This window comes from Glandiceps talaboti, chromosome 13 (assembly GCF_964340395.1).
Source record: "Glandiceps talaboti chromosome 13, keGlaTala1.1, whole genome shotgun sequence".
In the NCBI taxonomy this organism is placed as follows: domain Eukaryota; kingdom Metazoa; phylum Hemichordata; class Enteropneusta; family Spengelidae; genus Glandiceps; species Glandiceps talaboti.
This window is the reverse complement of record NC_135561.1, coordinates 994,329-1,019,530: the sequence shown is the minus strand read 5'-3', so window position 1 is coordinate 1,019,530 and position 25,202 is coordinate 994,329. Positions and strand designations below refer to the sequence as shown.

Below are 25,202 nucleotides of genomic sequence, written 5' to 3'. Positions count from 1 at the left end.
AATCATGTCCATTTTCTATAAGTTTATTCAGCAAAAATACAAACAAAATCAAATGTGCCACTACTATGCTGTTACCAGAATCATGCTTCAGTTATCGCCAACTCATTTGATTTGCTGTTGTAACCAAACGACTGTAATATAAAATAAGGATGACCCTTCCCCCACCTTTGCTGTCTATCTTATCTGCTTAGAGCTCCAGCAGAGAGTGCGCCCACTTCTGAAAAAGAGAAACCCAAGAAGGATAAACCAATTCCAGTCGAAGAACCCATCGGAAAGAAACCTACGTATGTTTCGGCTGAACTGTTGCCGAATAAATCATGATAATTTGTCATTTAACATGGTTAAAATCTACGACATTAATGCTGGTCATTATCGTTTCATTTGCATGACCAATAATACAATATACACGATCATTTCACCAGAAAGTAAAGCTGTTGCACAATATAATGTTACCGGCATGTCTATGGTTGCTATGCACATAAATGTGTGTTTTTGAATTCTCCGTATGTTTAATGCCACACTATTTTTATTTAAGCGAACACGAAGACATTTTTGTCGCTATTGAGTTGGCCATTGTTACTAGGCATATAATATGTTTACTTCTTAAATGATTATATACTTGACTGGGCCGCCATCTTTGCCCAATATATATTGCTATGGGTGTGATTTTAGTTGCTAAGCATATTGTTTGTATATGTTTATGAATTATGATACACTCTGCTTCGCATTGCTGATGCCATCTGTGCAATATACACATTTTGTTGTTGATATAGGCGTAATATTTGTCGCTAGGCATAATTATGTCCATTTTCTAAATGTGTATTCAGCAAACTCCCTCACCTTAAGTAAAATATACCACTACTATGCTTTACCAGAATCAGGCTTCAGTCATATGCCAACATATTTAATATGTTGTTGCTAAAAAACTACTAAAATAGGGACGTGTGACTATTCCCTCACCGTCGCTTTCCATCAATATACGTCATCATGTAGTCGTTGGTATGGGTGTAATCTTAGTTGTTAGACATATCTATATAAGTTTAATAATGATCACATTGCTGTTGTTATCTTTGCAATATACACTCTCATTCTGCCTTTGCTTTAGGGATAGTCTTTGTTGCTAGGTTAAGCAAACGACTGTCGTAAGTATAAATTCAGGTACTATGCTGTTAGCAGAATCATGATGGGGTCAAAAGCAACATTTCTAAAAGTCGTTGCAACCAAACGACTGAAATAAGGGAAGTGTGACTGTTCCCTCATGATTGCTCTCCATCTTATCTGCTATAGAGCTCCAGCAGAGAGTGCGCCTCCTTCTGAAATAGAGAAACCGAAGAAGGATAAACCAACGCCAGTTGAAGAACCCATCGGAAAGACAACTACGTATGTTTCGGCTGAACTGTTGCCGAACAAAGCATTAACATTTGCCAATTCGCATGGTCAAAATTGACAACAGCACAACTTATCACAATACTGTACACCAATATCATCCCTCACAATTAAAGAATATAGTATTTGGTTAAGAGCTTGAACACTGCTCCAAAATGCACGTTTTAGTAAAATAAGGTAAAATTGCGCTAATGGCGTTGTAGCACAATTGTAGAATGTAGGCAACGGTTGGTGATATATTTTTTAGAGGGTTTGATTGGTGTGACATCATCAAGTCTTGGCAAATTGATACATACCAATATATTTTATATTTGTACAAAATAATGATACTTGGCCATAGCTATATATATATATATATATATATATATATATATATATATATATATATATATATATATATATATATATATATATATATATATATATAATTTGCCATATTTCACTTGATTACGCCACACTATTGCTAGCTTTAATAGTAAAATGCATTGTCATAATTTGGTTGCTGCTATGGGGATGGTAATGTTACTATCCAAAAATATGCTTATTAAAAGACAATTGTATTAGCTAAGAGCATGGTCATAGTTGCAAGGAATAGCTGTGTCAATATGCCTTGAATTACATCTTTAGCCAGATAAACCACCTCCAGATACAGCCCTTCCATGGAGTAGGTTTTGAAATGTCAAGTTTTGACCATAAATCACGTTTAGACCTAATTTGCACATCAGCAATGAATTAATCTTGTGTCTTATTAGTTTGTCTGGAGAAATCCACAAACTAGACACCACAAATAACATCTCCACCAAGTTTCTTGCGGGTTTCGACATTTGGTCATTCACATACACCTGCATATATACCTCTCCTCATATATGCCTTTACCACTATTGAACCCCAGTTTAATTGTGTAAAAAAGCAGCAATACAGTACTATGATGTAAGAACGATGCTGCAGCAAGAGGTTCACACATTTCTATTGTCGTTGCTATTACATAATTGGAAAAAGGAAAGGTGGCCATTCACTAATCACGGCTGTTTATCTTATCCTCTGTAGAAAACCGGCAGAGAGTGCGCCTCCTTCTAGAACAGAGAAACCGAAATTCCTTGAGCAGCTGAAAAGACAGGTGAGAGTGGTGTTAAATCTACTATCGAACAATCAGAGCGATGGACAATTACTCCGATATTTGCCTAATTCTACACACTTGTAGAACTTGTCGTTAAATGAAGTAAAGCAAAAATGGAACTGCACAGGTATTGTGGTAGTGATTGCTACATGTAGTTGAAGCACCCATTATCCTTCCAACGGTGTTTGTTTTGCACATGTGTTGATGCACCTGTGGCTCTTTGGTGCACCTGTTCTCCTTCGAATCACCTATTTCGTATCATGTTAATGCCCATGTTGTCCTTCTAATCATGGCTATTTATATCTAGTTCAATCACAGACGTTGGAGAGGAGAACGTCTACACTGTACAATATTTTACCCACAACTCTCTCTCTGATGTGTACTGTTGGACATCATCTCCTGAAGTCAGACAGATCTCACCAGTATACAGAGTTTTGTTAGAATATTTTTCTTTGCCATTTGCAAAACGTAGAATTGCCACTGATGAATTTCAGAATACATATTGTCATTGTTCTGGTATCAATGATTTATTGTAGAAGGAGTAGCAATTTTAGAAATTTGTCACCAGATTTCCTTGAAAGACATGCAAAAAATTTTCTACGAAACTAAGGAAAATATATGCACCTGTTGTAACTTTTTTCTCCAAGATATAGATTTATTTGAATAGGTATGACAAAAGAAATTTACATACTAAAACTCATCATACAGATTGTCTACCCAAGTTAGTGATACTTTGACACTGAAAAGTGTTTTATTCAAAGTACATGTTTCATTTAGTTGTTGGTACATTTTTATGCCAAATTTAGAACTTTATTTTTGATTCCCAAACGTACTTTTGTTACATATTAATTAAACGTAATTACTATGCTTAAAATGTTGACAAATATGGGTTATTGAAGAAGTTATAAGGAACTTCCAAGTATACCAATCAGAGAGAATTGTGGGTAAGATATTGTACAGTGGTCTACGGTAAAATAAAACACGCCACAAAGACCCCGACCTTCAACATCGTGAACATTTCCATTGCAATGACGCGTCAGAATTATTACAAAATCGATCATCGTGATTTTACTTGTTTAATTTAGAGTGTTATGGACGGAGACGAAGTGATATTTCGCACCAGGGTGTCTGGCATTCCCGCACCAGTAGTCACGTGGTACAGGTGAGACAAAACATCGACGACTTTCAATGGTTGGGTGAACAATTTCCATGAAAACCTAAGTTCTTCAATCTGTCCAAACATTTACATATGTGAAAGATTATTCCGAGTCCCCCCCCGGGGGTGGGGGTGGGTAGCTGCTTTATTTTATAGGAATTCAAAAATTGCTTAATTTTAATATTATTATGACCACCATTCAAAACTTGTATTGTGTTTCTTGATTTTAACCAAGAACGGATTTTGGCATCATGGAGTAACCGCAAAAGATAAGGACTATTATTTCCAAGCACGTCGTACTTCAAATATTTAGAATTTGCCCCACTTCATAAACTTAATGTCAAGGATGCAGTTGTAGTAGAATTCTTTACTCTACCTTACATAGCTGTAACATTTCATTGATGCTTATACCTTTGTAATGAAATGAGATATTTAATTAAGATTAATCCCCTGTACTTGTATTATGGTCTGGGAGATTTCGTACAAAATTACACCATATTTAATCATGTTTGTTGCCACTAGGCTTTTACAAAATGTTTCGTCTTAAAACATACTTTATATGCTTATCACATGTAGGCATCATTATTCTTGAACATATGACTTGCATGAGTTCAGTGTTCACTGGCAACCAAATATGATCATGCATACGCCAATTGTAGTTGTTTGTTTTATTACAGTAAACAACACCCATCACAATAAAATCGACGAACACTAAGAGTTTTAACATTTTTACATTTTAGCATAATTCATCTACCAGTTATTTGTGTATGACTTGGATTCCCCATCAACGGCACAGACATACATACATACATACATACATACATACATACATACATACATACATACATACATACATACATACATACAGACAGACAGACAGACAGACAGACAGACAGACAGACAGACAGATACAGACACAGATACACACACACAAATATATATATATATATATATATATATATATATATATATATATATATATATATATATATATATATATTATTGATAGTTCTGGAACTCTTTCTTGGTTGTAACTCGGAGTTTCACACATAGTGCGATCATCAGACAACTATATATATATATTAGGTTGTATTTACTTTGTTATTGACAATTGGTTTCCGTTTAATATACACAGAGATGGTACGATAATTAAACCTTCTATAGACTTTGAAATAAAACGACAGAAAGATGTCTGTACTTTGAATATAGTGGAAGTATTTTTTCCCGATGATACTGGAGATTATTCTTGCAAAGCTGTTAATACGGCCGGAGAAGCAACAATAAAAACCCATCTAGAAGTAAAAGGTATGTCAATCAACAAATCAATAACAACTGTTACATTGCATAATTTTATGTGTAGATGACAAGAATAACTTCACGAAAATGTGTTGTATAACTTAGCTGCTGTAATGTTTCAATGTGCAACAATATAGTAATTTTGTTTCCTTGAATTACCAACCCAAACAATTAATAGAATGTGTTATGCATTGTAATTCTACAAGAAGCTCCCTGTACAGTCGGATGTTAATTGTTGAATGTATAGCAATTTTGTGCTAAATTAACTTTTCCCTTCTAGAGCCTCCCCCAAAGAAACCAACACCTAAGAAGGTTGCACCACCAGCAAAGAAACCACAACCTGTAGAAGAAACCATCGGAAAAACAAAAACGTATGAAATATGATTTAATTATATCTCATCAATGGCACTTTTACCATTAATCACATGCGCGAGAAATCATATAATCATATTCTCATTGTTTTGCTAGTCATCAAATACAACCCGTTTCATGTTAGTGTTCAATGGCCCTGTTTGATACAACCACACAGAAACCGATAAGAACATATGCTATACTTAAAGATAGAAAGATTTCAAATTCGTGCTACATTTAGTCTAAATGAAATAAATCATTTACATGTATTACAACTACACACAGACAATGTTTTAATGTCTGCATGGTAGCACGTTAGTTAATTTCTTGTAGACAAAATATCTTAACTGTATTTATTAAAGAGGGGGATGTTCAGTTTCTTATCGGTTTCTGCTTAGTCGCATCAAACAGAGCCCAGTGAACACTACATATTTCTTGTAAATACGTGCAAAGCCATTACCTTTGTCTTTAATAGGAATGACATGGCCTACTAGATACAATACTCCTTAGTATCAAATGCCAAATCAATGCAAAGCTAGTTCACAAGGATGTTAGCGAGTTTTGTATACTTTGGTCTAGTTTTTAAATCGTGTTGGTGCTCACATTAATAACTATGCCCATTATTCATGGCCAATCGCAAGCAGTAAGAGAAGGGACGACAATAAACATGATATGAATGTCTGTGATTAACTTTCCTACGATCATGTTATTATTTACCCATTTCAACAGTAAACAAGCAGAAAGTGCTCCACCAGGAAAGAAACCCGATCCCCTGAAAGGTGAGAACACAGAACCCCAACAACAGGTTCATGAATCAATTGTACTAAACACATTGTCTAATGAAGAGCCTATGCTACTAAACAATGGTATGAGCATGTTACTACAAGCCTTCTTGGAACAAAAGGAACAAGAAACAAAAGACAAAAACGAGACTGATGATATTGACGAAGAAGATGACGATTTTGATATAGAGCCACCTGTTTATAGAAGAGACCGTCGTGACTCGCTGGCTGTCAGAGTAGGTAAGGAGAACGACCACCGCCAATCACATCACGTCCCATAATAAACTCATCTGTAGTCCAATTGAAGAAAACAAAAGTAGCTGTACAATATTACAATCGATATTATCATAAATATAGCAATGTTTTCTTTTTCAATATAAATTAATTTCCCTTGTTACAAATTGATGACGTAGACAGTACAATTATTCAACAGTAATTTATAATGAAGTGTAACAACCAATCAATCAATCACTCACCCAATCAATCAATCAATCAACTTTATTTGAAGAGGATAGCCAAATTGGCCGAGGCCAATCTTCCCTGGGGCCCTCTGAAACTGACAAATTAGGTACGCATCCAACTTTAAAATTAGCATTACATATATATCTTGGATTCTGCTTACAGTAATGTTTTAAAGTATTAATCAAACAGCACAGTACAACACCTGGACGTACAGGGTTACCCTTGATAAGTGTAGAAACGGGTCCTAGGTACATAGCGGGTGTATCGAGTTTATAAATGAACACTCATACTATTCCTGGAATTTGCTTCTTGTCTTTGATCTCTCAGGACTTCATTTCCATATTGTTATTGGTATCTATGATATATAATTATTACCTTCTGTGTTTGTAGCTGATCAAAGACCGGTGCCAAACTTTGCTCTCTCAAGGTATCTCTTAAATATTATCTTAGCGACATCTGATCGCGGTTCTTCCTTCAACGAACGGGACAAATGCCAATAGCCGTGAATACTGTTCTCCTTACCTATTCTTCTCTTCATTTGCATGCCATTTATATATTGCTACAAGTTTGTGGTTGTTGACTCACAGTAGTTCTTCAAGGCTTTTATTAGTTTGTATTTATGATTTGCTTGTTTTGTGATTTCGTAGCACGATTGAGATGGCAGAAGACAAATCTAACGTATTTTGTGAAACCAGCATACTAATATAAATTGGTTGACAATTCCATGTTATTGTGTTATCTAACAACTATAATGATTGCTCAGCCATTTGTACTGTGTATTTGTTATGTGAGTTACAATATGTGCTATTCATGGTTATCGTACCAATGGTACGCGTCATATTTAAGGTATTGAAGATCAAGCTCTAAGAGATGTCATCGCAGATAACGCTAGCATGGAGGACGTGAATAAGGCCGCAGCAAAGATTCAAGCTGGGTTAAGAGGTCTCAGATCCAAACGGAAAGGTGACTCCAAAGGCATTTGGAATGCGCATGTCATGCAGATAAAAAGCTTTTGACAAGCGTAAAAGATAAATTTGCCCATTTCACCGCTCCTTCTATCCTATTCACCTTATCTCTTGCTATTTCCTTATTGGTTGATCACCTCCACCTATTCTTGAAGTTGGAATATTTCACCATCAAGTTGTCATGGCATGTTGTGTTGATTGGATGGTCGCATGTACTAGATATCATTAAGGGAACACACATCTCCTTCCTGCCCACACTGTCCACGTTGTGACTTGAGTCATACGGGTTTCCCGTTGAGAACTGACAATGTTGCAATATTGTCTTGTCTTGGTAAGACCACCCATGTCCACCACGTGACACCCGTTCTCACCAATCAAGAATGTTGATTGACAATAACACCATGGTAACAACCGGTAATTGGATGATTGACACACGGCACCCCAACCATGTTTAATACCAATTCCCGTACCCTCTAAAAACATGTATACAAATCCGAATAACCGAGTTTGCTGCACTAGTGCACCGATTAACATGACAGATTTTGATTTATTTTGTATTTTATCGATTATATATTTGTTATTCATATTTGTATTATCTCATTTAACCTTTATCATTTACATACATGACAGTAATATATTGATTATTTAATTGTTTTACGACATTTCTTGTTAAAGTGGCAGTCTGTAACTGTATCATATGTTTTATGATTGTTGTTTAATATTTAAACATTATTGTATTCTTTCAACTACTCTCGTGTTTTATTATTGGTAAAGCTCTCATCAAATATGACATCAAAATGGCGTTATGACATAATTTATTCGGTGCCAATAAATTCAAAAACGTTTCTCTGTTAACTATCCTCTTTATGCATACAAACGTTTATCATCCGTCGCCGACCCACGTTTGCTTTTGAAGAAGTATTATCAGTAAATTTGTATTATCAGTACATTTGTATTGTATATTGTGCATTCTGTACACCAATTGTAGTTGAAAATGAAACTTCAGTTACAGGCTGTGCCACTTTAATAGAAAGAGTGTATCGAGACTGGTATTATAACAATGAACGATTTAAACATACGCCTTTTGCGACTTAATTAATTCAGCAATCTCTTTATAATATCAACTAAACAAGCACCAATCAAACTCAGTTAACAATACTTATTTGAGAGGTTTCTTACAAAATGTGACATTTGATGGTGGTATCCATAAGAAAGTACCAGGTTCCTTCATTCTTTCAAAAGAAAGTACCTGGTTTCTACATTTGATGGTAGTATCCATAGGTAAGAATCCAGTTCCTACTTGATATGTTATGAAACCATAGGGTTACCTAGGTTCACAATGGAGTCGAACAAGTTATACAACAGGTGGTATGGTAACCTTGGTAGCATAACGATCATATAAGACATGTGTTAACCTTTCAGTATATATATATTTTCTCCCCATATTTAATTTTACAAAGGATTCTTGCGAAAAGATCAGCAAGAAACACAAGTAGTTGGTTATGCTGGCAGGAGGGTAAAGCAACCGCCCCCCATTCAACCAACGACAAAGGATGAAATAGCTGGAAAACCTTACTTTTTGGAAACTCCTGTGAAACAGAAAGTCCAAGAGGGTAGGTAGAATTTGCTTCCCACTTTTCAAAAGCAAAAGGTCGTTGTAAGTGTGACTTGCTCATTTTATTAATTTGGATAGGTACCAGCTTGTAAAGTTACAAATTGATTGTTATCGAAAAGTCTTCATTGGTTGATTTAGTTTTGAAGTAGATGACAGTCTGTGTAGTTTGTCAATTCCAGCTTGGATTGGTATAAACTTGTGAGTTAAGCGACGATTATGAAAATATCTTTTTCAGGATCACCACCAGCAAACCATGAACCTTTTATATGTCATCTAACACATTGCTGTGATGGTTGTTATTATGAAATATGTTATGATTTCTGAGTATAAGGTCAAATGTCAGCAATATACGTCATGTTAGTTTTCTGTTCAATAATGTCAAAGTAGAGTAGTCACTTATCTTGGTTTTTGTAAGTTAAGGTCAAAGATTAACTACCCCAGTTGTTAATTTTCTATGTTGAGATAAGTTGAAAACCACTTTGTTATTTGTTATAGGTGAACCAGTGAAATTCGAAGCAGAAGTAGCCGGCGATCCTGAACCTAAACTGTCTTGGATGAAAGGGGCCCGGGTAATCCGAGATGGCGGCAGAAACATGGTAGGTTAATGTATCTTGCTTTGCCATGACTTTTAGTCAAAATGCCTGGTTAAATATGTATATGGTCTTAAAATTCTGGAGGGAAAACATTAGAAGTTCTACTTCGCAATAGAAACCTAACCGATTTCAAAAACAGTGTTTGATAAACGACGAACACATGGGTAACCCAATGGTCCCCCCTATGAGGACATCTGTGCTTTTCGGACCACAAATATTTAGCGATGACTAGTTGTATGGGCACCTAAAAAGATTAAGAAAGGAGGAGACCGTAACAATAGAATACTGTGTTCTACGTATAGTGATTACCAGCTCTAAAGAGAGTATAGTTAAAGGTAACTAACGCAGGTTCATGTATTTTTATTCTGTTACCAATGGTATGGTTAAAACATTGCCATTAAAAACTGAGGAACTTCGATTCTGCCTGAAGGACTACTAGACTTGTTTGATGTACTGGTCAGGGCCAGGATGAACAGTTCTAAAGTTGGTTTGATCACCCCATTGCACTGTAATCAAATATTAAAATGAAAGTGTTCTGTAGATATAAATTCTAATTATATTCACATGTTATGTATTTCACCAGGTATTTTACAATGAAGCTGCAGGCGTTCATATCTTGGAAATCAGAAAATGTGAACCCAGAGACACAGGAAAATACATTTGTAAAATTGAGAACAAGAATGGTATGGATAAATGTGGCTTCTCTCTCATGGTGGAAGGTTTGTACCCATGATTAGTATGTTGGCCATGTAATGTTCATCAAGCATTGCTCATACTGTCATGTGCATCAAAATCTATAATTTAACTATATGTATACTTGTACAACAACAAAAACAACATAAACAACAACAAACAAACAAACCAACAACAACAACAACAACAACAACAACAACAACAACAATAATGTAATTGTACCATTAAAACATTGGTCTAATACATTCACAGATTTCTCATTTGAAGCGAATTTCCAGGCAATCTGTGACATTTACATCTTATTTTGGTTCAGATGCAAATTGTGTACATTAAAGTAACATAACTTGACCTAATGGGTGTGAGATATTGCTATTATCCCGCGTATAGCTTAATTCATTCAATGAAGATTGCATTGGAATAATTCGCCATTTATACGCCAAGTACCACGAATTATAACAGGTATATTATTATAATTATGACAAGTTTTACTGTAATCAGACTGTTACATTTACATTTTCTGACCATAATCATTTTTATCCCATTACTTATTTCATTTCAGAATTGGCTAAAGATGAAATGGACTTCAGGAAATTGCTGAAACATAGGTATGTCATTCAAGTGATCATTGAACCATTGAGAAGAGCTAATTGGATGTCGTTTGTATGTAATTGTCAATGTGCACATCTCAACTTATGAAACAATGTTAAGATATGTCATATCCCCCATTTCAGACTTCTTGGATATATATTAGCTTACACATATACCATACAGTGGTGAGATAGCATGTTAAGGCCAATATACCATACAGAGGTGAGATAGCATGTTAAGGCCCATATACCATACAGAGGTGAGATAGCGTGTTAAGGCCAACATACCATGCACTGGTGAGATAGCGTGTTAAGGCCCATATACCATACAGAGGTGAGATAGCATGTTAAGGCCAACATACCATACACTGGTGAGATAGCGTGTTAAGGCACATATACCATACAGTGGTAAGATAGTGTGTTAAGGCCCATATACCATACAGATGTGAGATAGCGTGTTAAGGCACATATACCATACAGTGGGGAGATAGCGTGTTAAGACCCATGTAATATACAGAAGTGAGATAGCGTGTTAAGGCCAATATACCATACAGAGGTGAGATAGCGTGTTAAGGCCCATGTAATATACAGAAGTGAGATAGCGTGTATAAGGCCCATATACCATACAGAGGTGAGATAGCATGTTAAAGAGGATTTGCCATACAGTGGTATGTTAAGGCCATACATTACACGCCATACATACATACATACATACATACATACATACATACATACATACATACATACATACATACAATACATACATACATACATACATACATACATACATACATACATACATACATACATACATACATACATACATACAATACATACATACATACATACATACATACATACATACATACATACATACATACATACATACATACATACATACATACATACATACATACATACATACATGCACACATGCATGCATACCATACAGTATACCATCCAGTGGCGAGATAGTGTTTTAATAAACAATATTTCCATACAAATATAATATCGTATGGCTGCTCATGATTAAAGGGATCACAAGAGGAGATCGTCCAAGGATGAACTACCTGACTGGGGAAAATTGAAGCACATTGAACAGGAGAAAAAGAAGGTAATAATTTCAGTATTTGTGTTAAGACTCGGTGTTGCAACAATTTGGCTACAACTGTCATCAAACGAAAAGGGAATGCTCTTGTTTATCCAGTTTTCCACCGGATAGATACACGTTCAAGCTTTGACGAATTTCAAATCACAACATTAATGATAGTTACCACTTATCATTTGGACTAAAAACGCTGATCGTAAAGCTACTATCATGTAAGGGTGTCATATTTTACAAATCGATTCTCAGGGTAGGGTCATACTTTAGGAAGAAGGAAGTAGGGGAGGGTCATATTTTACTTTGACTCATAGTATTATCTGATTGTGCATCATTTTATGATTTTGGCATCCCACCACAGCTACCCGTTCAACATTCCACTGCTGCAACACCCCACTACTAATACCAATATAACATATTATCAGAAAATATAAGTCAAATCGCTGCTTACAGCCATGCAGTGAATCAATTATTAGTTGTGTGAGGAGTGGGGTAGGTCTCACACTGGTGAAATGGAATAGGGCTGTAAGATATTGATGAAATATGATGGAATGGGTCTCCCCTCATTCCTGACAGTGTTAGTAGTCTCAGGGTGTTCTAGATCTGGCTTTAATCTCTGCCAATTAGATCAAAACACGGGAATAATACAGTGTATCCACGGACATTCACTCTGTCGATAGTAGTGGGATTCAACAAATGCCTTCAAAATCATCCTTGTGGTGGCACCGATGACTGGGGACTTGTGTTCATGTTCATGTCTGACGGCATTTAAACCAAGTTTTGAAATATTTGAACCGGAGGGAGGGTCATGTTTCAGAGAAAAAACATTGAGGGAGGGCCACTTTTTAATAAATGGAATCGGAGAGGGTCATACTGTACGCCACAGAACGGGCCTGCGTTCTCCCTACCATTCCACTTGTAATTACTGAAGGCTCCCTAAACTGTTTAGTTTGCAGAAATTACTTTCCCGCTGCAAAACATGACCATCAATGAAAGTATTGGACGGGCACGAATTAGCGTTGGTTGTAGATATGAAGGTGTAAACTACGCCTGGTTGAAGGACGGGAAGCCAATAGAGACTGGGGACAAATATAAAATGTTTAAGAAAGGGGACGAGGTGGAACTGTGTATCATTGATATCAAGCCTGAGGACACGGCAGAGTACACTGTCACATTTGGTGATCCTATTCTTGCAAGCTCCATGGCAACGGTAACAATAGAACGTAAGTACTTCGATTTGTACTATGCATATTTTAATACCAAATATTTGAAATTAATACCATAATTCATTTATACCACGATCTAGTTAGACATACAGGAAGTGGAAGCGATAAAACTACCCATATATGAAATCGTTTATAGTTGTGTGCTTGAAAGTTCTGTTGTATATTGTTTGTTTGTTTGTTTGTTTGTTTGTTTGTTTGTTTGTTTGTTTGTTTGTTTGTTTGTTTGATTATTTTAGGCCGCTTTGTTCGTTGTTTTGTTTGATTCAGTGCTGTGTTTATATGTTAACGTTTCAAGTAGTCTGTGTCCAATTGCATTTTCATGAGAACATTGATAGTAATAATGTGAATTAATTATAAACACCCGCCTTTATTGTTATTGAATAGTATATGTCTAATGCACTAAAACGTACACAAATTATACAGTTCAAGAACACACGACACCATTACGTTTTAATTGTGTCACAAACGGTCAACAAATATCAACAAGCGATAACCATAAGCGGATATCTTAAAGTGGTTAATGTATGCCCATTTTGTGATATCTTAACGTGGTTAATGTATGCCCATTTTATGATCTCATAGCTGAAGAACTAACAATAAGCGAAGGAACTGGAAAAAGTGGTGACAGTCATGGTAGGAAAATATGGTGTATTGATGTTTGCAGTGTGGTCGTAAAATCTCGAGTCTCCATCACACCGCAAAAAAATCACTTTTCATTTGCATGTTTGTAGTGATATTTTGTTTGCACTATATATAATGGAATATGCAAGAGTTATGATCATTTGTATTAGACGGATTGTCCCCTTAAAGACACCAATGTAGTTAATTCATAAGTTTTAACATTTTATTGTGTATTCCTATCTACCCGATGCCATTCAAAAATCTGTCCCTGTAAAATAAGCCCTTTTCCTCTTCCATCCCTACCCTTATTATATCACCACTTGGGGTTTATATTATAAGAAATGTTATCAATTGTAAATCTTTCCGTACAACCGCGCTACTATTATCGACATTTGGTGAACCAAGTTATCTCAATATTCCAGAAATCAGGTATATATGGGAAATATATATATATATATGCGTCAGTTAAATTCCAGAGGTAAAGGGGCTGGGAAAGATGATGGTTCAATGGCAGGTATAGGACACTTGATAATATGACATTATCAAACATATCCCTGATATAACTCGTCTATAGGAATCATAACTTAGTTAGTTCATTGCCAGACGTACAATCTGGGAAAGATGAATGGTTTAATTCATGTGTAGTACAGTGGAGAAGATTGATATACAGGTGTACATGGAAATGTAACATAATTAACATGAATTGTGCCTTGTAAATAAACTCTTTAAACTGTTTCACTTACTTTGTTCAATAAAACTGCAACCCATTATCAAAATTAATTTAAAAAATAGAAAGGGGTCACTATACAAAATTATGGGCTAGAGGTCGAAATATCAAAATTAAGCTGTTTTAGGACCCAACATGGCCGCCAGATATTGTACTAACCTAATGAGCTAGAGGTCGAAATATCAAAATTAAGCTGTTTTAGGACCCAACATGGCCGCCAGATATTGTACTAACCTAATGGGAAATAAAAGATTAACGATTTTCTCGAAAACAAGACTGTGAACTTCAAAATTGTTTTGTTATTTCGAAGGGACAGGGGCAAGCTTGGGTATGGCAAAGTTTGGAGAAATTTTCAGGTTAAATTCGTCCCCAAGATGCATGCTACGTTAAGTCAATGTTGGGTGTAAAGCATGTATGGGGAAAATCAAATTTACATCTAACCTTGAATACGACGACGGGACATTAAAGATAGTCAATTTTACATTCATTTTTTTCCTGCAACAGTTCAAACTTTCTCTATGTTACTTATTGCAGGCAATTTCATTTCTTGTTAGGACACACACAGGATGAAATAATTATAGTAGTCATCCAGTAGCTAAATGGAATACACAATGTGCTCCGAGTATATGTATTGCGCTCTAGGGTCGTTACGGACAATATTTTGCACATGAATGTATCCTGATGATGACATATGTATAGACGTCACGATTTAGAGGTAGACTAGAACAACACCGTATCACTTTTTTGAACACACTGCCTGGTTATCAAGTCACTAAGAACACATTGCCTGGATTAGACAGGAAGTCACGTCACAGAATAAATGAACACACTGGCTGGACCAACATTCACGTGACACGAGGAACACATTGCGTGTCGAAACACGGCATCAAGCCCCCACCCCATTGCGTGAATACAAGATACAACAATGTTCGACCAACTGTATCTCTTAGCCTGTCTCAAGCTGTGCTAAAACTACCTCCTAGCAGCAAGTTTCCCTATTGATCACAGTGTAATCTTTCACTCCTTGATGTTTAATTATTGTACATTTCACTAATGGAGTTTTGAAGTACTAGATTCTTCAGGATAGGGACACTATGGGATATCTAATCTGGTATAATAAACAAAGTTGCAGTGCTGTATTGTGTTGTAGTTGTTCATTTAACATCAAATGTTGGAGTTGTTTGTTTACCGTCTGAGTGATGTGAGTGAGTGTATGTGTGTCATATTATCTGTGTAGAGACTAGCCAGACTTGGTCTTATTAACAATTTATTTGAATTAAAAAGCAGGGAGTGAAAGATTACACTGTGATCAATAGAGAAACTTGCTGCTAGTACGTAGTTTTAGCACAGCTTGAGACAGACTCAGATATACAGTTGGTTGAACACCGTTGTAGTATAGTATAGAGATAGTATAGAGGGTGTTAAGATTTAACTCAATTTCAAATATGAGGCAATCAACAGTTACGTTTTGGAAACATAGATGTATGGTAAAAAAAAATCAGCAAAAAAGAGGAGCACAAAAAAGAAAAAAAGGAGACATTCCGTAGACTTTATCAAAAATGTTTTGTAATTTAGTCCTAAAAAAATTGTTTGGTTCCGGTTACCCGTACCCAACCCCACCTAATTTTTCACTGCCGACCAGTGGATATTGAAAGTGACATCAACTTAAAAAGACAATATAAAACTGTTCTTCCATTCTGTAATGGATGTACATCTGATAGGAAGAAATAAATTACACAGACACCATTTGGAAAACAATGGAAAACCTGAACTTAACTAGACACTCACACAGAAAATAAAAAATAAAGTAAAATAATAAAAATCTACCTACCCCACCTACTCTTAAATTGAGAGTAATCGGAACCACACAATTTTTTTATTATGCCTTATCAACTTGAGGCCTAACAAAAAAATTGTGATGTTCCGAATTACTCTCACTTTTAGTATAGGTGGGGAAGGCAGATTTTTTATTTTATTTTTTCATATGTGAGCGTCTAGTTCAGGCAATTATGTTTTCCGTTGTTTTCCATATGGTCTCTGTGTTATTGGTTTCTTCTCATCAGATGTACAACCATTACAGATTGGAAGAATAGTTTTATATTGTCTTTTCAAGTTGATGTCAGTTTCCGCATCAACTATTTCTTGCGAGACTTCACACACCCTGAGTTTTCGCGATTTAATTATTTTTTTCTGGAATAAAAAAAAACTTAGAGTTTGCGTGAAAAACCTACGTGGGGTCGGGTAACCGGGACCAAACATTTTTTTTAGGCCTAACGAGATGGTACAGGTATATAAACACGTTCATTTTTTTCAACTATATTTTTTCCATAGTGTATTAGCAGACGTCAGTTCTGATAAGTTGACGTAGTTCATCTTTCGAAGTGATCTTAGCAATATTTTATACTAATTTTAGATAAATTAAACAAAACAGTACATGTGATATGACAGGGATTGGATATATATGAGATTGATACTGAGATATTCATACAATTGTTAAAACAAGTTAATAACACAGTAAGTCGGCATCAGTAACTGGGTTTGCATTATGTGAAGTATGGATGAAATATAGCGCTCAACAACTTTGTTATCTGACCTGCGCAGTCCTCATTTGCTAAGCACCTCAACTTTAACGATTTTAATATTTTGTCTTGTTTTGCTATTTATTTTCATAGCTGCCAAACCTAGGGCAGAGTTTAGATCCAGACTCAAATCATCCGAAGTCATGGAAGGCGAGACAGCGAAATTCGGATGCATCATTTCCAGCTCCAAGCTACCCGTGTCGTGGTACAAGAATGGGAAGGAGATCAAAAATGACAATAAGTATGAAATCAAGGCTATTGGAAGTAAACATGAATTATACATTAAAAATACTGTACCTGCGGACGAGGGTGACTTACGGATCATAGTAGGTGACGCTGAAGACACTGCTGCCCTCTTCGTCAAAGGTTTGTATTCATCTTAATGCTGGAACGATATTGGGGTGACATGACCCCCCCCCCCCAGCCTTGGATAATACCTTATGGTAACGTCGATAGTCGGCCTTACACCTCCCTAACCACTAGGGGCGAGCTCACAATGTCGCACAAGCTCAGCAAGCGAACTTCGAAACTAAGTTGTGATCGTGAATGCATATATTGAGTTCACTGGTCAAACCTCAAATTGGGATATACTAGTATCATCCTTAGGGGAAGTTTAATGTTTAAACATGAACATAGCTATACGACAGGTATCGTTGAGATGCGCTGCTGTAAGCGGCTTTGTTGGTAATACGGAGTAATACGATATAAATGAAAGGACAGCGTATTTTGTGAGTTGTCTATCTACAGTTTGACCTCGTATTTTGTCATTAGGATTTGGATTAGTAATAATTACAACCGTTCACGACATTGATATATTAAGTTCTTTCTCTTGCATCAAAACATTGTTGTTATTATAAGATTACCACATGTATTACCTATACAGCTCTCGTTTATAGAATTTGTTGATAATTCAAAAACAATTATTTTGAACTTGACTAGAAAAACCAATACCTGAGTTTGTCAAGAAACTCAAGAGTCAAGAAGTAACTGAAAAGGACAGAACAGTTTTACATTGTGAGCTGAGTTTACCAGAAGCTAAGCTATTATGGTTCAGAGACGGAGAGCCTGTCAGACCAAATAACAGAGTTATAATCAAACACGAGGGTATTGTGCATAAATTAATTATCGAGGACACCACATTGGATGATGAGGGTGAATATGAAGTCAAAGTACAAGGCCGTGATGATAAATCTTGTTACTGCGAACTCATGGTTGAAGGTAATATAATGTTCTTTCATTCTTTCAAAAGATAGTCAGTGTAAGCGACGATACATCCATCCATCCATCCATCCGTGCATACATACATACATACATACATACATACATACATACATACATACATACATACATACATACATACATACATATGAATTTGTCAATTTGACAATTAAAAACAAAGAACAATTTTGTTTTCGAAGACTATTCTCATATTGAACTTATTAAATAGAGATAATGGCAATGTATTGATGTTATTTCCTGTATACAGTTATTGTCTTTATTCTGGTTTACTGTTACTGTTCAATTGTCCTATTCTGTGCACTTTCCTTACAACCATCGAAATATTAGATTATACCAATGTAATGCTGAAGACAACAATATGATTATTAGCCTCATAAATTCCGTGTCATGCTCTGGTATACTTTATCCAAGTATGGTATGACATGTGGAGCTTTCGAATATATCGATTCACTGGTCGATACGGCTTGAATTTTGATAACCGTTTTATCATAAGCACACTCAGTAAACGCGAATCGACGGACTAAATGAGTATTTTGAGATTTTCAATGCATGATCCTTGTAAATGTTGTTCAAGAAGTAATGGTAACCTTACTTAAGGGGCCATAACAAGACAAAGTGGTTTTGAGTCTTGTATTATTCCACATTTCATCATCTATTCATTTTCTCCTATATATCTTAAGAGTTCCTTTTATTCCAGTGTGTATACTTCCATTGTCTTATATATTTAACCAATGTCATTGTGCTGCAGTAAGTTGAACATCAATGTCAATCATGTATTCAATGTATAGTAGTCTAAGTGTTCTTTCTTACCTGTAATAACCACATCTTACCGGACCTGACCTGAACTGACCCGACCTCACTTCGCCTTACCTGTACACTGCCTTACCACTCCCTGGCCATATACATATCCTAGTATTGCCTGACCTTACCTGTACCTTCCCCCACTTTATCTTACTTGTACATTACATATACGTGTACTTTACCTTACCATACCTAACCTTACCACAAATACCAGACTTTAAATCACCTCACCTTACATGAACCGTTGACTTGTCTTACCTGTGCCTTACCTCACTTTAGCTCACCTCGCTTTACCTTAACTTACTTTACCTGACCTGACCTGATCCGATAACCTGACCTTATCCTACCCTACCCCCTACCTTACCTTATTTCACATCACATCACCTCACCTCACCTCACCTCACCTGAACCGATCTTGCCTTGCCTTGCTTCACCATTATTTACCCTACCTCGCCTTACTTGTTTTCTTTTTCACACTTTACTTCCCTCATCCCATTCTCCAACGTATAGAGCTTAAACCTCCACTTGAATTTGAAAGACCATTAAAAGATGTTGGTGCAGCAGCTGGTGAAGAGGCTGAATTTATAGCTGAAGTGAACGATCCAACTGCCGATGTACAGTGGCTAAAAGATGGAAAACCCATTGAACATGGTGAAAGGTTTAAAACTATCAAACAGGGAAAACTACGAATTCTACGTATAAAGCCAGTGACTCCCGGAGACAAAGGGGAGTACACTTGTGCGGCCGGTGGAAAGTTATCTAAGGCAGCTCTTAGAATTGAAGGTAAAGGCATTTAAGCATTCAGAGAGTTGGAAAATAGGAATACAGTTATTCTTAAAATTGTTTCAAGTGTTCCTGAATAATCAAACAAATGAGACAGCTCTGCAGTGGTTCAGGCCATGCCAAAATTCAGTAAGCTCGAGTGCCGTATCTATATGTGAGTATTGCTTCTGTATGCAATTGAAAGGCAGACTACTTTTGAACTTACACAGTATCACTAGCTAAGATTTGTATACTGTGAATTTGTAGGTTCCATATCGGGATAACATTCGTAGGATAATGAAAATATATTGTGATACCATCCATTGGTAACTATTCCTTAAAATTGTGTCAAATCATGACATGGTAATACAATAACCAAAACAATAGTGTCTTGTCTTTTTCTATAATGGTCTTAGCTCTCAGCGTATTAAGTCTTTCGTTTTCTTGCTGTCATACTAATTATGATTATTTATGTAATATAACTAACCCACAAAATGTTCAAGTTCATGTTGTTTCTGAGTAACCATATTTTGTTTTCATGTATTCATCAAAATGTACATGAGAATGCCTAACGTTACAGCAGTTCATAAGATTATTTGATTTGCTAACTTGTTATTGTACTGAACCGCGTCAAACAGTTCAGAAAGAAATTATATTAAAGGAAGAAATACCATCCAAATCTGAGCGACAGAGATTTCCTGAAGTACAAGAAGAGCATGTAACTGACAAACGAGATGATGGCGTAGAAAGCCTTCCATCCCGACCGGGAGGTGAAGGCCACAGAGTTGCAGGCAAAGCACCAAAGGGAAAAGTTCCGACTAAGCCAGAATATATTGACGAAGAAGGGACATACATGCCAATCAGGAAGGACGTCCCAGCTGCAGGCGTTGGCATCCCTATCGCAGACATGCCAATAGATGACGTCAATAGAAGGGATAGGGATCTGGATATGTTTGCTTCAAGGAAGCCTGTTGGAAAGGCACAACCATTTGACGACAAAAGTCCAACAGTTGATAAAGTTTCAGATGGTAAAAAAACTGTACCAAAGATTAAGCACAGTGCATCTTGATAATTGCACCGTCAGCCACTCAAGTCATGTAAGGACAATGACATATATAATCACCACCATCTCAGGTTCAACAACTAAGATATCTCAGCCACTGTAAAGGCACATAATGTTATCTATATGAAACGTTCAACACCCTGCTAAATACACCCAAATTGCGTACTGGCTCCACGTCTTTACTGCACTATAGCTATATTGTGTAATAGAAACCTTTTTTCAACTCATAACCACTTTTGTAAAACGTGTCTGTCAAAACCTACACTTTTGCCAAACTCTTGAACTTCACACTGTGATGGAGTCAAAGATAAAACAAATAATTATTAAATCAACATACTAGGGAGAATGACAAGTGAAAGAAGATATACCTTTGGGTGTGTATTACATGATAGTGTTGATGGGATCGAAGACAAGTAAAACTTGTCCTATTGTTACAAGGATATGAAGTTGTTAACTGATTATTTTCAAAGAGCATATCATAGGATCAAGTGGTTCAGAACGACTGATATCTAGATTAGGTTGACTTTATTTAAAAGTGGTTGATTGAAGGGGTGGAGCTAGATACGGACAAGGAAATGGCAAACCAGAGTAAGGCAGGAAAGTGCTGTAACAGTTTTTTCTGGAACATTCAGTAGTTGTAAGAATAATATGCCATGTTCCAGAAAAAAAAATATTGTTTGGCACAGACTTGGTTTCCTGTGGTTGACTTGCATCTAGAAATTAATTGGAATCTGTACACAGAAATTATCATTTGACCATATTATTTGCTTGATTTGGCCTTGGCGCCAGCACTGCTTGAATGCCCAAGGTATATTCAAGTTAGAGATAGACTTGTAATATAACGTTTATGGATCAATATACTTGCCGTAGTGAGTCCTTAGAAGTAGACACGTGCCTGTCACATGATGCATGCATACAATCATATTAGGCCAGGTAATGTATGCAATGTATGTATGTATGCCATGTTTATCTAGTAGCAATGAGTGCATGGTGTCGTCAAAGCAACGCTATCATTCAGAAAACGTACAGAAATTATCACAATTTACAAGTGTCGCCACTATATGCATTAGTTGTACCCTAGATCAAAATTCACAAATGAATGCGCAGATTAAGGTTAGCTGTGCTGTTTGTGTATTGTAACTGAGGGTTGTTATCTGTTTTGTTGATGAGGCCTACATATTCGTTTCATTTTCTTACCAAGTCAGTGGAGAGGTTTTGAACTTACCTCGTAGATTTGTACGAATATTGAATATACTCTCAGGTGCGAAACAAGTTTAACCTTTAAAAAGTATATTAGCTGGTACGGAAGTAGAAGTCAAGAGTACAGTTAAGGTAAATGTACCGAAAGCAGTTTCAATACGGTAGCTTTTACTCAACACTTCGAGATACCTACCACTGTTTGACTAAATTAGCACATGTTAGGATATGTGACTGTTCACCTAGTACCTTATATGTCTATGCTAGCCTTTCTCTCTGAAATACATGTTTGTAGCAAGGTCAAAGGGCACCATTGGCTTAGTTAGTTATTTGATTACTTAGTTAGTTTATTTCAATGAAACAGCCAGATCGACAGCACAGATATACAAGATTAGCGATTTAATTTGTTACCTGTTATTGTAGTCAAGACCATGTGATTAATATGTATCGACAAATGATATTTCAGTGTTGGCTGCGGTTTATGCATGCAGTATTACAAGGCAAAAACTAACTTCAAATGTTCATTTTGTTTCTAGAACCTCCAAAACTACATTTCCCTATCAATTTGAGACATGTGAAGGCCAGGAAGAAAGAGCCAATCAGATTGGAAGTGCCAGTCAGTGGAAAACCACCACCAACAATCAGATGGTTGAAAAATGGCAAACCCATCGTACCATCAAAGCTTGTTAGGATCGAGAATACACCCGATAAAGCTGTTCTGGTTATTCCTGAATGCGAGAAAGATGATACAGGGGATTATCAGCTTGAAGTTACCAATCCTAAGGGTTCTGACGTTGCTGATATAAAGATCAGTGTTATGGGTATGTAGTATAATCAATAAATTAATCAATCGGCGATTGAACAATCGATAGGTCAATTGGTCAGTCAGTCTTACTGATTAAGTCAGTCAGTCAGGCAGTCAGTCAGTCAGTCAGTCATCAGCCAGCCTATCCATAATCAATCAGTCAATCATGGCGTCTAAATTGGTTAGTATACACACCTTGCATGAAGTACATGTTGTCTTTGAAGTCTTCAAAAATACATTTATGTACTGAAACAAACTATACATCTATGCACACGATATACAATGCACTTACAAGTTCGTAATTGTAACTAGAATATTTGCTATAATAGAAACCTGGTATCATTTCCTCTCTGGACAGATGTGCCTGGTGCACCCAAGAGTGTGACAGTTACTGCCGCAACTAAAAATTCGGCATCTATCAAGTGGGAACCACCAGAGGATGATGGCGGTGCACCTATCAAGAGTTACACAATTGAGAAACGTGATGCAAAAAAAGACACTTGGTTGACTGTGGAGGAGAACGTACCTGGTCCTGAATTCACCGTACCTAAACTTGTTGAAGGAAAAGATTATTTGATTCGTGTTAGTGCTAAGAATGAAATTGGCCTGAGTGAACCCAAGCAGATTGAGAAACCAGTGAAGGCTAAGGATCCATTTGGTAAGTTACATTAAATTAGTACTTTTTACAGCACATGCAAATTTATACTAAGACAAGGTATATCAGCTAGTAAAAATATCTAATAGCCACAAAAAGCAACGGTCCAACAGGTTTCTTCCATCCTCGCACTCATGCATCTTTCTTCTAAGTGTCCATGGTTTCAGAGCGATCTTGTGACATTCTGATTTCATCAAAACATAATGCAAACGAACACTGGGACATGTATCACATGATTCGTTGAGATGTTTTGTGATCCCACCCAATTGTGGCGAAAGGGCAGACATTTTATTGTAAATGACCATACAACAGAAACTTTAAATAACATTTTCAATTCAGTGATTTGGATTAAATCTGTTTTCTTTTCGAATGCTACACATATTTATCTTGTCCTGGTCTTGTGTAGTAAACGGTTTCACAGTAAATGGCGGGAAATCAATTATTCTATCTAAGAACTAGTGACGTCTTATAGGTACCATTTACTGCTATCCAAAAGGCTCTTAGAATCACCACTGTCATACTAATTATATCGTTTTTACTTGTGTGTGATGATCGTATTACAAATTACCTATGCAAACAATACCACAGATGAACCTGATGCTCCAGGCCAACCAGAGGTTGTAGATGCACACAAAGATCATATGATGCTGAAATGGGCTGCACCAAAATCTGATGGTGGTAGTCCAATCAAAGGATACGTTGTTGAAAAGAGGGAAAAGGGAAGTCCTCGGTGGGCCAAGGCTCTCAAAGAACCAATAAAAGGAACAGAAGCTAAGGTGCCCAATCTTCTAGAAGGCCTGAATTATGAATTCAGAGTTATTGCTGAAAACGCTGCTGGGGAGAGTGAACCAAGTAAGCCATCGCAGGCAGCTTTAGCACGTGAACCAATAGGTAAGCCCTTTTTATATTAATGTGGATAAGAACATTACACTAAAAGCAGTAAGGAAATTATGTGTTTTGGTACAAGTGATTTGTTTAATATAACATGGACCTTCACACCTTAATTAAAATGACTATTTATTTCACTTATTTAATTTGCAGACCCTGCTGAAGCACCTGGTGACCTCAAAGTTGGTGATGTCACGAAAGAATCAGCTAAACTATCATGGGCTAAGCCGGAGGATGATGGTGGTAGTCCAATATCTGGCTATGTGGTTGAGAAACGTGAAGTAGGTAAAGAGAAATGGGATAAATGTAATAGGACTCCAGTGAAAGAAGAGAATTTCAAAGTTGATGGTCTTGAGGAGGAAAAACCTTATGAGTTCCGTGTTATGGCCGAAAATGAAGCTGGTCTTAGTGAACCAAGTAAGGCAACAGCACCTATTGTTGCTAAAGATCCTAAAGGTACGTTTTAAAGGAAAAATCCTGTCAGACGTATTCAACTTTTAAGTCTTTGAAATCATATACTGCACTTACATGTTT

At 36.4% G+C, this 25,202-nt stretch overlaps 1 protein-coding gene across 8 annotated transcripts in view; it reads left to right on the top strand.

Moving 5' to 3' along the window:
- LOC144444559 (twitchin-like) overlaps positions 1–25,202 on the top strand; it is a 94,941-nt gene that overhangs the window by 30,474 nt on the left and 39,265 nt on the right. For 3 of the 8 annotated variants that reach the window (XM_078134017.1, XM_078134014.1, XM_078134011.1), the window contains 22 exons: positions 192–284; positions 1,288–1,380; positions 2,434–2,503; positions 3,589–3,665; positions 4,795–4,964; positions 5,236–5,326; positions 6,036–6,085; positions 7,397–7,513; positions 8,976–9,128; positions 9,626–9,726; positions 10,307–10,442; positions 10,976–11,021; positions 12,039–12,117; positions 13,055–13,328; positions 17,352–17,624; positions 18,198–18,476; positions 19,809–20,081; positions 20,699–21,088; positions 22,857–23,141; positions 23,484–23,783; positions 24,369–24,671; positions 24,822–25,124. In XM_078134017.1, coding sequence (XP_077990143.1) covers positions 192–284; positions 1,288–1,380; positions 2,434–2,503; positions 3,589–3,665; positions 4,795–4,964; positions 5,236–5,326; positions 6,036–6,085; positions 7,397–7,513; positions 8,976–9,128; positions 9,626–9,726; positions 10,307–10,442; positions 10,976–11,021; positions 12,039–12,117; positions 13,055–13,328; positions 17,352–17,624; positions 18,198–18,476; positions 19,809–20,081; positions 20,699–21,088; positions 22,857–23,141; positions 23,484–23,783; positions 24,369–24,671; positions 24,822–25,124 — 3,956 coding nt within the window. The remainder of the gene's footprint in view (positions 1–191; positions 285–1,287; positions 1,381–2,433; positions 2,504–3,588; positions 3,666–4,794; positions 4,965–5,235; positions 5,327–6,035; positions 6,086–7,396; positions 7,514–8,975; positions 9,129–9,625; positions 9,727–10,306; positions 10,443–10,975; positions 11,022–12,038; positions 12,118–13,054; positions 13,329–17,351; positions 17,625–18,197; positions 18,477–19,808; positions 20,082–20,698; positions 21,089–22,856; positions 23,142–23,483; positions 23,784–24,368; positions 24,672–24,821; positions 25,125–25,202) is intronic. The other 5 variants (XM_078134018.1, XM_078134016.1, XM_078134013.1 and 2 more) reach the window with 3 other exon arrangements.